The 13,023-nt window shown below is 39.2% G+C and overlaps 1 protein-coding gene across 1 annotated transcript in view; it reads left to right on the top strand.

Moving 5' to 3' along the window:
* Positions 1-9,492, top strand: part of NPTX2 (neuronal pentraxin II) — a 9,735-nt gene extending 243 nt beyond the window's left edge. The window contains exons 2-6 of the mRNA XM_010190358.1: positions 4-267; positions 1,740-1,956; positions 5,137-5,381; positions 6,930-7,109; positions 9,265-9,492. Coding sequence (XP_010188660.1) covers positions 4-267; positions 1,740-1,956; positions 5,137-5,381; positions 6,930-7,109; positions 9,265-9,492 — 1,134 coding nt within the window. The remainder of the gene's footprint in view (positions 1-3; positions 268-1,739; positions 1,957-5,136; positions 5,382-6,929; positions 7,110-9,264) is intronic.
* The last annotated feature ends 3,531 nt before the right edge of the window (positions 9,493-13,023 follow it).

Below are 13,023 nucleotides of genomic sequence, written 5' to 3' on the forward strand. Positions count from 1 at the left end.
GAGCTGAAAGCCACGGTGCTGCAGCTGCGGGAGACCGTCCTGCAGCAGAAGGAGACCATCGGGAGCCAGCGGGATGCCATCCGGGAGCTCACCGGCAAACTGAGCCGCTGCGAGGGCGTCGACGGCAAGTCTGGCACGGGGACGTGGAAGAAGGAGCTGGGCAAGGGCAAGGACACCATGGGCGACCTGCCGCGGGACCCGGCGCAGGTCATCGACCAGCTGAGCCGCACCATGCAAACCCTGAAGGACCGGCTGGAAAGCCTGGAGGTAGGGCCAGGGGGCGGAGTGGGCCCGGCTCCCTGCCCGCTGCGCAGAAACTTGGACAACTGAATGTGTAGCAATGGCTTTGCACTGCTGGGTGGACACAACTAGTGCGCTTAGTCTTCATGGAGATAAATCCGAACTGGCCAAGCCCTGGCAGTGAGTTGCTTGGTTGGCTTGTCTTATTTTCTTGATTATTTATCTGCTCGCTTTAATGGTATAAAACCTGAAAGGCTCCTTCTGTGAAATATTCTCCCACTGCGTGAGGGGAGATTCCTGCTTGTCACCAGCTTAACTTCTGTATTAATATGTCTAAATCATTTGGGGAATGTAACTTCATGGGGTTTGAGATATAAAGCAGACCTTTTAGACAGTAAGACCTTAGCATATGGTGCTGAACAGACCAGTGGTGATGAGGAGATTGTGCTGGGCAGATTGTGAAGATAAGATGATGTATTTAGGGCTGCATAGAATAAAAAGAGCCTGATTCTGTATGCCTGTGAATAGAAAGGGGATTTGGTCCAAGCCCACTCATAAGTGATTTCTGTGAGCCTTTGGACAATGCCCATGATTGAGTGGCACTCATAAACATTTTACAGAAAGTATTCCCACAGGAATTGTGCTGGGTGTTGTTCTGCTTTCCACACCCTGAGAGCTCCATGAGTGTCCTCCTGCTGTCCTCCAGTGTCCGGTCAGTGGTGATGTGAGGACAGGGAGTAACTTGCTGACGGTTATTCTGTGAGGTCTAAACACTCTGGACTGCTTTTCAAATACGGTTTTGAATGATTTGGTAGTGTAACACTGTTTTATTACTGCTGTCTTTTTGTGGCACTTTTTTAGGGTTGTAGAAGAGAAATTCCACTAGAATAATGTGGTAGGTGGAACCATTGGTTTCTTAGTATTCTTAAAGATACCAGTGTTATTTGAGATAGAGTGAGGTTTTTTTATTTTCAGTTTAAATAAAAATACTATCACTGGCTAATACTTGTAGTTGATCTAAAGTACATGTGACTTCCTTACTCTGCAAATCAAAACTGAGGAAACTTTCATTTGGTAAATTTGCTTTCAAAGTAGCTTAATTTTTTATTAAAAAATAAATAATAGTTTTTCTGTTTACTTACATTGGCAATGTCGCTTGCAGTAAGGCAAAAAATTGAATAATGTGCCACATATACCCATACTAATGGAAGTACATCAGGCCTGGCTCTCTACATTGATTTTATTGAACTTAAATGTATGAAGACTCCTTTGTATGAAATGCTGGAAGCTTCTAAAAGTGCCCTTTTGTTTCAGGACCTGTTTTGCTACAGTGCTGATAAAAGCACTGAACATGACAAGTGCTAAAAAGCAATGCTTCTTTTGTACTTGCTGGAGAACTCGACAATCTTGCTTTCTTCCTTTTGAATTAGGAGCATATGCACATTTCACAGTTTCTGGTTTAGAAATGACAATTTTTTTTCTTCTTATTTCACCTAAAGCACCAACTCCGAGCCAATGTGTCATATGCAGCACTGCCTAATGACCTTCGAGAGATGCTTCAGCGCAGGCTTGGAGATCTGGAACGCCAACTCCTGAGCAAAGTGGCTGAACTGGAGGATGAAAAGTCTTTGCTTCATAATGAGACTTCAGCCCATCGGCAGAAGACAGAGACAGCCTTGAATGCATTGCTAGAAAGAGTGTCTGAGTTAGAAAAAGGTAATCTGCACGGAATTGAAATGCTTCTCCACGCTGATTAATTTTTTTCACTCCCTCTTTCTAGTACAGTCATCTAAATGTGGGCCTTGAGGGCAAAACAGTTAAGGCGCTAGACTAAGTAGTAGGTGACAGTGCAAATACTTGGACTCCCTTTTTGTTTTTGTCACAGGCTTCCTGCTTGTCAGGCCTCTACATGACTTTGGCTTACTGACTCTTAATTTGGTGTAAGTAAGTGGTTAGGATGAAACTCATGTTGCTGATTATGCCTTTGGGTAACTGCAGATACTTGAATTGTTTCATATCCTAAGTGTATAGCCTTCAGAGTTTACAGTAGAATACACATGGTGCCACTGGAGGACACTCTCTTAATACTAGTCATTTATTTGGATACTTGGATTAGTTATTACTGATATCTCTATGCATGAGTAGACTCTGTTTATTTGAATTACAAATGCCAATGGAAATATGCTAAAGAACAGAACTATCTTTCTGTACTGACTAAATACACCAACAGAGTGGACTGTGTAGTACTAGAGTACCAGTAAATATTACTGCCCAATCTTTATTAAATAGTTTTCCAAGGTGAATAGGTTCTCTGCTTAAAAGCAGCTTAATGGCCGTGCTTTCAAAAACAGTGCAAACATACATATCTCATGAATTTTAAAATGCAACCCAATGTATCAATTCATGCAATATTGGGGTTTTTTAATCTTTTTTGGGTTTTTTGGTGAGTTTTTTCATTTAAAAAGGGTGAAGGAGGTGGAAAAGGGAAGGAGAAATAAAAGATCTCTACTGGCTCTGTCATTTAGTATTTCCTGAGAGCCAGGATAAAGCCTAAACTGTAACTAAAGTTCTGGAGAATTAGTGGCCCGATAACGTCTTATGTGGCAAGTATTACCAGTCCTTGTCTCTGAAAGATGTGACTCATATCAGCAAGTCATCAGAAAGTGAAAGGGAGTGTGGGGAGAACAAGAATGTGCAATTTAGTTAGATTAAAAATAGCCTGTTCCCACCTTTATTTTTTTGTATGGGGAGAGGGCTGTCTTTTCAGTCTCAGGGAAGTGAAGAATTTGCTCTCTATTGTAGTGCAGCTTAGCTGTTCTTTGCCTTTGGTTCCTCTGTCAAACCAAAGTGAGGGTAATAATGATCTAAGAACTTAATGATTTTGTAGATTAAATTTGATCTGACCCCTTCTGAAAATAGTGTTTCTATTGTATCTTGTCATATTATTGAGCATCTCTTCCTGACAACTAACTAAAGTGTTATAAGCTCCTCCTCCTAAGACTAAATAAATGGAGGAAAAACTAACTTTACAAGGTGACAGTATGAACTTTGGAATTGTTTTATCTGTAGTTGTGACAGCTCTCTTTAGTTACCAGTGGGAAAGAAGAGTTTGAAGTTTGTACAGCTGTTGTGACTCCCAAGCTCTTCCTGTAATTCCTTCACTGGTTGTCTCCATTAACAGCAGTAGATGGTGCATTAAACAGCAGAACTGGGTGGAGGAATGATCCTGCAACTGGTAGTTGACTTAAATGAGATTCCTAGCTTTGCTGGAGACATGAATAGGTCACTTGCTAAATCTGTTTTCTTCACCTCTAAAATGGAATAACAGTGGTTTTTTGCACATCTTGTCCAAAAATAATTCCGATTCTTTAGAAAGAGGATTGTCTTACCCTATGCATGTGCCCAGTGCCCAGAACAGGAGGATTTTGTTATCATTTGAAGTTATGGATGTTTTCAAGTCATGAGAACAAATTGAAAAATATAAAAAGATTAATATTGTTTGTTCTTTTCCAACCATTATTGCTTCCTTCAGTTCTTTCACAGAGTGACTAATAACTAATGCTCTTAATGGAGAGTGGTTTGGTTTTTTTTAATATGTGAGATTGGTTGTACCAGCCTAGTGGAGGTTGCTTAATATTAGCCCTAAGACGTTGGAGTGTTTTTTGCTTAAAATTTAGAATATTTCAGGTTTTGATCTGTAAGATCCTCAAGACAGATGCAAGCATCAGACAAGCTTTTTCTTCCACCCCCTCATTCTGTGAAAAATGCAGTCAAAACACTTCAGTTTCTTCTGAGAATGGGAATTGACAGAATGCCAATGATTTAAAATTAAAAATTAAAATTACATATGAAAATTGTGGCAACCTTTTGTGACAACAGCTCTTCATTTGGATTGGAGTGTGAAGTCTCAGAAGAACACATCGCTGAAAGGTTGAGTGTGACTCTCTACTACAGAAATTGGGTTTTATTTTGTGGCACAATGTAGGATTTCTCTCTTAATATTTAATTGTAGACAATTACTTGTAAGAAACAACGTGATAAGTATACAGAAACTAGATAATACAGATTATTGCAGCTTTAGAAAGTTTTAGTCTTAAGAGTTTTCCATTACATAAACGTCTCTGTGGAGTATCTCGCTGGTTTAATAATCTCTTTTAGAAAAAGCTAAATAATAATTTTTGCTTTTATATAAAACAAATGTCTAATGTTTTCATAGTTCATAATTTTATATTGCATTTTCCTTCAGATAATTTTGAACTTCAGCTTTGTTTCTGTTTGCATCTCCTCCTGATTTGTCAATGGGACAGAAATTGGTTCTACTGAATTTAACTCTGCTTTCTGGAATATATCAGCTTTTTCTTGTTTCAGATCAGTCATTCAAAATGTTAGCATCAACCTGTTTTTCAGAATACTATCTGTAAAATTGAGATGCTGCTGGCTTCCTATGTAGTGGTACTAGGAAAAGAAATACTGGTATTGAAGCACTGTGATGCTTTAATTATGAGCATACCACAGAATCCATGTTTAGTTAGGGTAAATATCTTGTTTTAAAACAGTTTGAATTGTTTGAAATAGGCAGGCCTCCAGCCATGAGCTAAGCAATGAAGAGAGGAAATATTTAACAGCCTCTTGTTAGTTGTCTGCCATCTATTCTTTTGCTCTAAATGAGCAGGAAAAATAAGCTAAGTAATTAGCACGATGTGTATAAAATCTAGTTGTATTTTTCTGCGTTGCAAAATCAACAGTAATACTACTTCAATATATTTTTTGTGTACCTCTTTAAAGTAATTAGAAGTCCAAAGATTTCCAGTATCAATTATATTGTTTCTTAACCTGAATTACAAATATATTGTTTTGTTTAATGTTAAAGGTTTTTCTTCCTCAATGTCATTCTAGGTCACAGTGCATTTAAGTCACCTGATGAATTCAAAGTCTCCCTTCCTCTTCGCACAAACTACTTATATGGGAAGATCAAGAAGACTCTGCCAGAGCTGTATGCTTTTACTGTGTGCTTGTGGTTGAGATCAAGTGCTTCTCCTGGAATTGGCACTCCATTCTCATATGCTGTTCCTGGGCAGGCTAATGAAATTGTCCTCATAGAATGGGGGAATAATCCAATTGAACTGCTTATTAATGATAAGGTGAGGATCAACTAACTCTTCTTTATTGTCTACATAATTGGAATAAGGCCCGAACCCTTGTTAACTCTCTAGTAACTCTTTCATTCTCTCTGAGAGAAGCCAGCTCTGGGCCTTTGAGATGGTAGCATCTACTTGTCTGTTGTTGTCTATTGGTTTGTTGCAAGTTGATGGAAGTACTGGAAACAAAGTCAAATGGTGCATATATTTGTGTGTTGAGACAAGCAGCATGACATCTAGGTATGCACACACTTATGCGTGTCCTCTGTACAAGCAGATCATGGCTTCTTATGGTTTGGGCTTTTTTTTGTTCTATGAAATGGAAGCAATACTTGATGCCACACTGTTGCAAAACCTATGAGACTGCTGTATGTCTGTCTTTCTAATCCTGGAAGTTCAGATAGGTTAAAACGAATTTTGCAGAAGACAGAGCAAAGTTTGTGTAATTTGGGCTGGTTTTGTTATATTTAGTGACTGAACATCAATTTAAATACATTTTTTTCAGAGTTTAGATACAAAAAACTATAGTCTTGCACTACGTCATACAACTGATGACTTCTGACAAGCTTCAGAATGAGGCTTTGAGAAAACAAGACCCATTGAAACTTGGCATTAAACCAGATTATAAATACTTCCTTTCTCCCTACCTTCAGTAAGGTTTCCTGGAAACTTGCCGCTCTCTGAGGGATCAGGAGTTTACAGATCTGCAACACAACTCAGGTGGTTCAGTCATGTGACTATTAAAGGACTTTTAACAATCCTATCATCCTCTCCAATAAACGGAAGTGAAAAGCTGATTATTCTTAATGGTTTGTGGAAGAGAAGGAAACTTGAGTCTGCTTATCCTTAGCAATAACTTTTCTCTTCAATAGTATGTCAGTACTAGTAATGTTCTGTGAGGCTTTTCTTTCTCCTGCATCTCAGCTGCTCCATAGTCCACTGTATTTGCCTTAATATAGATTTGAGTAAGTTTTCAGATCAGATTCCTAAAGGAGCATAATTCCTCTTTATTTGAAGCCCTACATAACAGTTCCCTCAAGTTTTACTGGAAGCAAGCGGTTCCATTTGTCAGAGTTGTTACTGCAAATGGTGCAGACAAACCCCAGAATTTACGAGAAACTTAACGTGACCACTGGATGGAAAGTTAAGACTAAGCACTGAGATTTAAACAAAAGCCACAGATTAATAAGGGATCAGTGGATTGATAGCAGCTTAGACTCTGGTACTTGTGTCACTTGTTTCTAGGTGAAACACAGACTCGCATCTAGCAGCATGGCTGTATTCCTAGTACAGGAGAGCTGGGACAAAGTAAGATGTGGACTAACTTCTGCTTCTGAGGATGGAGTAAATACTGGCTGGTTTAAAAAGTGCTTGAACTGTCACAGACTCACATCTAGCAGCATGGCTGTATTCCTGAGTACAGGAGAGCTGGGACAAAGAAAGATGTGGACTAACTTCTGCTTCTGAGGATGGAGTAAATACTGGCTGGTTTAAAAAGTGCTTGAACTGTAGACTGAGTTTGCAACATGCAACATTCTTTGTTTTTTGTAGGTTGCCCAGCTTCCTCTCTTCATTAGTGATGGAAAATGGCATCATATCTGTATAACATGGACAACCAGAGATGGGATGTGGGAGGCTTTTCAGGATGGAGAGAAGCTTGGCACTGGGGAGAATCTTGCTCCTTGGCACCCAATTAAACCTGGAGGTGTCTTGATCCTGGGCCAGGAACAGGTGAGTGAAAGATATTGTGTTCCCAGGTGTAAAAAAAAAATAATTAAAAAATACCAAAACTTCCCAGGCAAACAGCAGTGAGAAAATTATCTTCATGGACCACTTAGTCCTTCTGTATTCACAGTATCAGAAAGATTACAAATACTTAATGCAGTCACACATTAGTATATTTTGTTTCACTTATATTCAGAATATTTAGAACACTCATGTTGCAGGTATTTCTATTCCCACCCTTAATGCAGTGGTATGCAACTTTGTCAGTGATCTGAATAATACCTTAAATTAAATCCTTTGAGCTAAATTGCTGGTAACTAGCAATGTGACCACTGATGTTACAGAAAAGAACAGAACTGGCCAACGCTGTTGTATGAACAGTCAAAAAGAAGCTTGTTGATAACAGACCAAGTATAATTGCTTTGCTTTGTTTTATTTTTTTTAAATTGAAGCCAAATTTATTGTACCCCTTAGCAGTTTACTTATTTCCCCCCTTCCTTTCCTGTTTATACTGAGGGTACTAAGAATGTTAGTCCTTGAACCTCAGAATAGTCCAAGGAAAGTGTGTGTATGGGGGCGAGGGGACCAACAACCATGGGCACTGGAGTGCTTGTGGGTATATCAGGATCTTTTATGACTTGGCCTGCTGTGGAGAACTCCAGACTGAATTCTGCAGCTTTTCAGGTGTGTGACATGTTTTAAGGATAGTGGAGTCTGTTGCTCATTCAGAATTTGATGTCTAAAGATGAGTCTGAATTCAGTCAAAGGGATGAACTCTAAATCAGACATTGGGGTTCTCATTAAAGATGTAGGTAAATAGCTGTCCTAATTGAAATGCTAATAAATTTTGAATATTAGTACTGCCAACAGAAGGCATTCATGAGGTTAAGGATAAGTCCTTTTTGAATACTGGAAAAAACCCAAAGTATTTTGAATCTTGCTTTTCTAGTTAACACCTCATTAAGCTATTGCTATGAATTGTGTGGCTCTTGTATTCACATTTTTTTGTTACTTGTTCTTTGTATACATATACTAAGATATATATGTGTGTGAATATACATATATATATATATATACACACACATACACAGTTATGAGTAGCAGGAAATGGCCTTTCTCCAGGATTTCCAGGTTCACAGTAGAATAATGAAATATTAGTTTTGTCCTGATGCTGATTTTAGTAAAAACTTATCCATGACACAAATGACAGAATGGTAAATTCAGAATCCTAATACACTCTGTGAAGCATCTTTTAAGTGGCATACATATTTCCATTAATATGTAGTATGCTGTTCTTAAAAGAAGATTCTTATAATGAACTTTTAATTAAATTGCACTGTAAAATGAGCCTTTTAATTCCTTTATGGTCACACAAGACACTGAATTTTCTCTTTCATAGCTTCAGCTATGCCTAGCTATGACTTCAGCTGCTGCCTCTCTAGAATGATAAAAGTACGGTCCTGTAAGAAGTTATCTTATCTATTAAGTGGCTGGCAGCTTTTCTATAACTCTCTCATGCCATTTGCCTGTACTATGCTTGGTTCTGTCCTGTAGTATCAGTTTCATGGTAGTGTGATTGCACAAAATGTGTGATACCTGTCCTTGAGGAGTGAATGGAACTAGCAAACACTTTTAGGCTTATGCAGTAGCAGATTGGGTTAGTCTTTTGGTACAACCAGGAGAAACCTGTGTATTTAGATCTGAAGATAGGCCCTGCTGACAATTGGTCGAGGGCTGCAAGTATAGTTTCCTCTATAGCCATAAAGCTTTTGGAGTGATCTTACACATCTATGCAGTGCTTGCTGAAGTTGTCCTGTGCCAAGCTTGCAAAATAGCTCTGAAATTAACCTCAATATTTAAAGCTGCCTTCCTGCTCTACTGCTTGTGGGGAGGGTTAGTTATGTATAGCCTTTGTGTGATGGTGTACAGTCATTACTGTTTGTTTTGAATTGTTTTGACATATTTCAGTTTGGAGCTTTTAACTGTCCCATAGAAAATCTTGTTCAAAGTAGCCCTTCTAGAAACTTGAAGTTGTTTGTCTCTGTGACCTAGCTTTGCACCTTCTTCTAGCAGTGTAGCAGGTGGGAAGGGTCTTCAGGTTTTGAAGAAGAAAATGCTGAAATAACGTTCTCATTTAATTCTAACTCTTGTATGCCTAAAGGACACAGTGGGAGGAAGATTTGATGCAACTCAAGCCTTCGTTGGGGAGATGAGCCAGTTCAATATATGGGACAGGGTCTTAAAAGCTGAAGACATCATGAATATTGCTAACTGCTCTACCAACATGCCTGGCAACATCATACCCTGGGTTGATAACAACGTCGATGTGTTTGGAGGTGCTACTAAATGGCCTGTGGAGACATGTGAAGAGCGTCTGCTAGATTTATAGCTGCAGTTGTTTCCCATTCAAGTGCTCCCTTTAGTAGGACAATCTTCTGAGCAATCTAAAGCATTTATTTTTCTCTCAGCCCTTCCCCAATGTTAACTCCTCAAAAGAATAAAAAAATACTGAGTAAACTGCCTTAGTGCAAAGATAGCTGCTAGTTTGGGGTGTTGAGCCTGACAATGAAAGAAGCACTTCTTGGCTAGAGCAGCCCATGCTTTCTTATGGCCTGATCCAAAAATACGCTTTGGCCTGCAGCAGCCTTTCAGTTAGACTTGAGGTTAATACATCAGCTCTTCTGGCAGGGAGGGAGAACATCTGCGCACATGTTAACTGTGGTACTCCTTTTGACATTGTGCAGTGCTGACAAAGCGCTAAGATGAACAAGCTAAATGTGACTCCTTCTTCCTTCCAGTGTATTGTCTCCTCTTTGAATTGAAGCCATTCTTTTTTAGCCCTTCTTAAAAAATCCACTTAATCCTTACACTACAGTGGTTATGGTGCAACTATGGGTAGAGCAGAACAGCCACTGTCTGAGTGCAAGGGTCTCGCTTTTTAATTTGCAGATTAGAAATCCTTATTTTATGATAAGGAGGCAATGTATTTGAGACATGCTATTTTAGCTTGATTTGAAGAAGGCTGTGTAATCAGCATAGCGTCATTGAAGTAGAGATGCTTCAGGTTAGGTTCTGTCCCAAAGCTTGTCTTTTGCTAGCCGTGATCCTAGCATAGATGGGTGAATGAAAGAGATTGTATTTATTTTCTGTAGGCTGAATGTACTGAATTTGTAGTTACCTGGCTTGTAAACTTTTCTCTATTGTTTCTCTTGCTTTAGTAAATGTATTTTTTTTGAATATACAAGCTGTGATTAAGTGAATTTCTGTTTTGTTTTGCTTTGAAAGGCCTTTTTATGAGCAAGTGCCAAAGTTCAGTTTCTGCTGAGAATTGCTATATATTTTTCCAGCATAAGTCTTCTGCACTGTTTTCTATGTTACTATAATGGTCCTATGTAATATGAAAATGTGCTGTTTTTCAATTCTTGTTGACTGTGTCTTCTGTAAGCACTGGGCTGACTACTATATTTTTTTATAATTTTATCTCAATATTTTGCAAACAATGTTGCTGTTTCCTTGGCATTGATGTGACTACTTGGTTGTGGCTCGCAGATAGCAAATGCACTGTACCAGGAAAGAGTTAATACTTTTGTTATTTAAAAGAAAAAGGATTTACAGGGGGGAGGGGTAATTTATAAAGCTAAATATCATTTTTTATTTTTCATATGTTTCAATTGTAAGAATAATATGGTGACAGTCCCATTTGTAGGATGAAGTTACATATTTCCATTAATATGTAGTATGCTGTTCTTAAAAGAAGATTCTTATAATGAACTTTTAATTAAAATGCACTGTAAAATGAGTCTTTTAATTCCTTTATGGTCACACATGACACTGAATTTTCTCTTTTGTAGCTGCTATGAGTTCAGCTGCTGTCTGTCTAGACTGATAAAAGTACGGTCCTGTAAGAAGTTATCTTTATTTCCTAAATGTCTTAAATCACAATCTTCAACCAAAAGGAACTTGGGTCTGTGTGTAACCTTAACTAGAGAAAGGCTTGCCACATTTGAATGTGGTCAGGTGTCCGAAGCTCAGGCTGAGACCTGCCTTCTACCACTGTGATCTGGTGGGTGCTGAGCTATGGCATGGCCTGGGATACAGCAGTTTTCTGGAGTGGGATGAGACATACAACATCTGTTCATATTTATTTTTAGAGTTGTGAGAAACTGAAGGTATGACCCCTCCTGGGTGAAAATGCTGGTTGTAGGCAACTTAAGTGTCCCAAAGCAGTGTGAAAAGAACTGCTTGACAATGAGGTGACTGGTTGAAATGTGATAGCAGAGGCTCTGTACTAGTGCAAGTTAAGTGTGGGGACTGACAGTAAACCAATGCTCTGCTTGGTTAACTAAGAAGTTGATGGTGCTCTCTGTAAGATAACCACCAGCTGGGGCAGAAAAGTTTGTCTAGCTCTGACAGCCTTCTCTGGCCATGGAGAGTTTGAGGTTTCTATGAAACATTACACAACTCTAGTTCAAATGTTCTCATTCTGGTTGGCCTTAAAACACATTCCAACACCATGCCTGACCCCCAGCAGTATTTTCCCTGCCCTAAGGAAAAAACCAAAAACCAAAAAGAACCCAAACCCCTTCAATATCCAAAGAGTCTGTATCCTAAGATCAGCGAGAGCACAAAATTCTCATCTCCCATGGGCGGGAGACTGGCAGAGGCATCAGCCCTCCAGTCAATCTGCCTGCCTTTATCAGTGTTTAAAAAGGAACTGAAGTCTGGAGCTATCTGTGCTGAGGTCTGCCCTTTCAGGAAATAGCTTTTGCATATTTCACTCTCTTCTTAAGAGGAGCAATGGTGAAATTGCCTTGGACCCTTTCCTATGTGGCTTGGAGCCTGTGTGTGGATGTGGTCTATCATTCTAAACACTAATTCAGTTGATTCATTTGTTGGTTGAGGGATGCAGAGGGTCTTTACACTTCAGTTGCACATGTTGATGTTTATTTAGAGTTACTTAAACACACTCCCAATCTTAGGTCTGTCTTTAGCACTGACTTTAACAATAAACACCTGAGTAGGAAGCCCCAACTGCATGGGGAGGTGTTTATGGGTGGGGGCTGTAATTGCTCTGTTTAGTGCACAGTGGGAGCACCCGATCCGGAGGCTGTTGGACTCGTGCTGCTGTGTGGCTGGGGCTGCTTTCTTCCTTGTATTCTGCTCAGGCTGTGTGAAGGAGGAGAGCAACAGAACTTATCTTTGGTGTGGGAATCAATACTAAAAATTGTAGGGTTTTTTTCTATAGTATGTCAAGGTGCTCAGATAAGAGGGTGTTTGAGGACATTCGTCCTGTTTTAACCTGACCTAGAGCTGGGATGAATCTTTTCTTCTAAAGATAAACAACAGTCCTCTGGTTTTGGGTTTGGTTTTTCACTGATTATATAACCAAGAAGGTAGGAATTTAGGGGGAGTGAGGGTTTTGACATTTTTTGTTTAGACGCCAACTCTTTAGTAAAAGCCAAAGCTAGGGAGTATAAATTCTCTTGAAAATGTTATTATTTTTTACTACATAAATTCTTTTGTGCAATAGTACCTTTTTCATTAAATAGAAAAGATGTGTATTGATTTTTGTACCTTTATCTTGTGATGAAAAGCTACGGCTGTTATTCTGCTGTTCCACATTCTGGGAGTCACATGTTTTATGTGCATATATAAGCAGACGGCAAAACAGGAGTAAATATTACCATATTCCAGCATCTCTACTGTTTATGGAGCGTGGAAGTGACAAGACAACCTTCAGTTCCCAAACTGCTCTGAATACACAGAAGTAATAACTCATGGAAATCTGACTGACAGCTACAGCACTTGGAACTTGCAGTAATGCAGATTTCTAGAAAATCTGTTTCTGGTTAAAACCAGACAGAGCTAGGGCTCCTAAAAGTGATAACGGTGATCCTAACAAGGCAGCCTCTCCGGAGCT

This window comes from Mesitornis unicolor, unplaced genomic scaffold (assembly GCF_000695765.1).
Source record: "Mesitornis unicolor isolate BGI_N332 unplaced genomic scaffold, ASM69576v1 scaffold20510, whole genome shotgun sequence".
Classification (NCBI taxonomy): Eukaryota; Metazoa; Chordata; class Aves; order Mesitornithiformes; family Mesitornithidae; genus Mesitornis; species Mesitornis unicolor.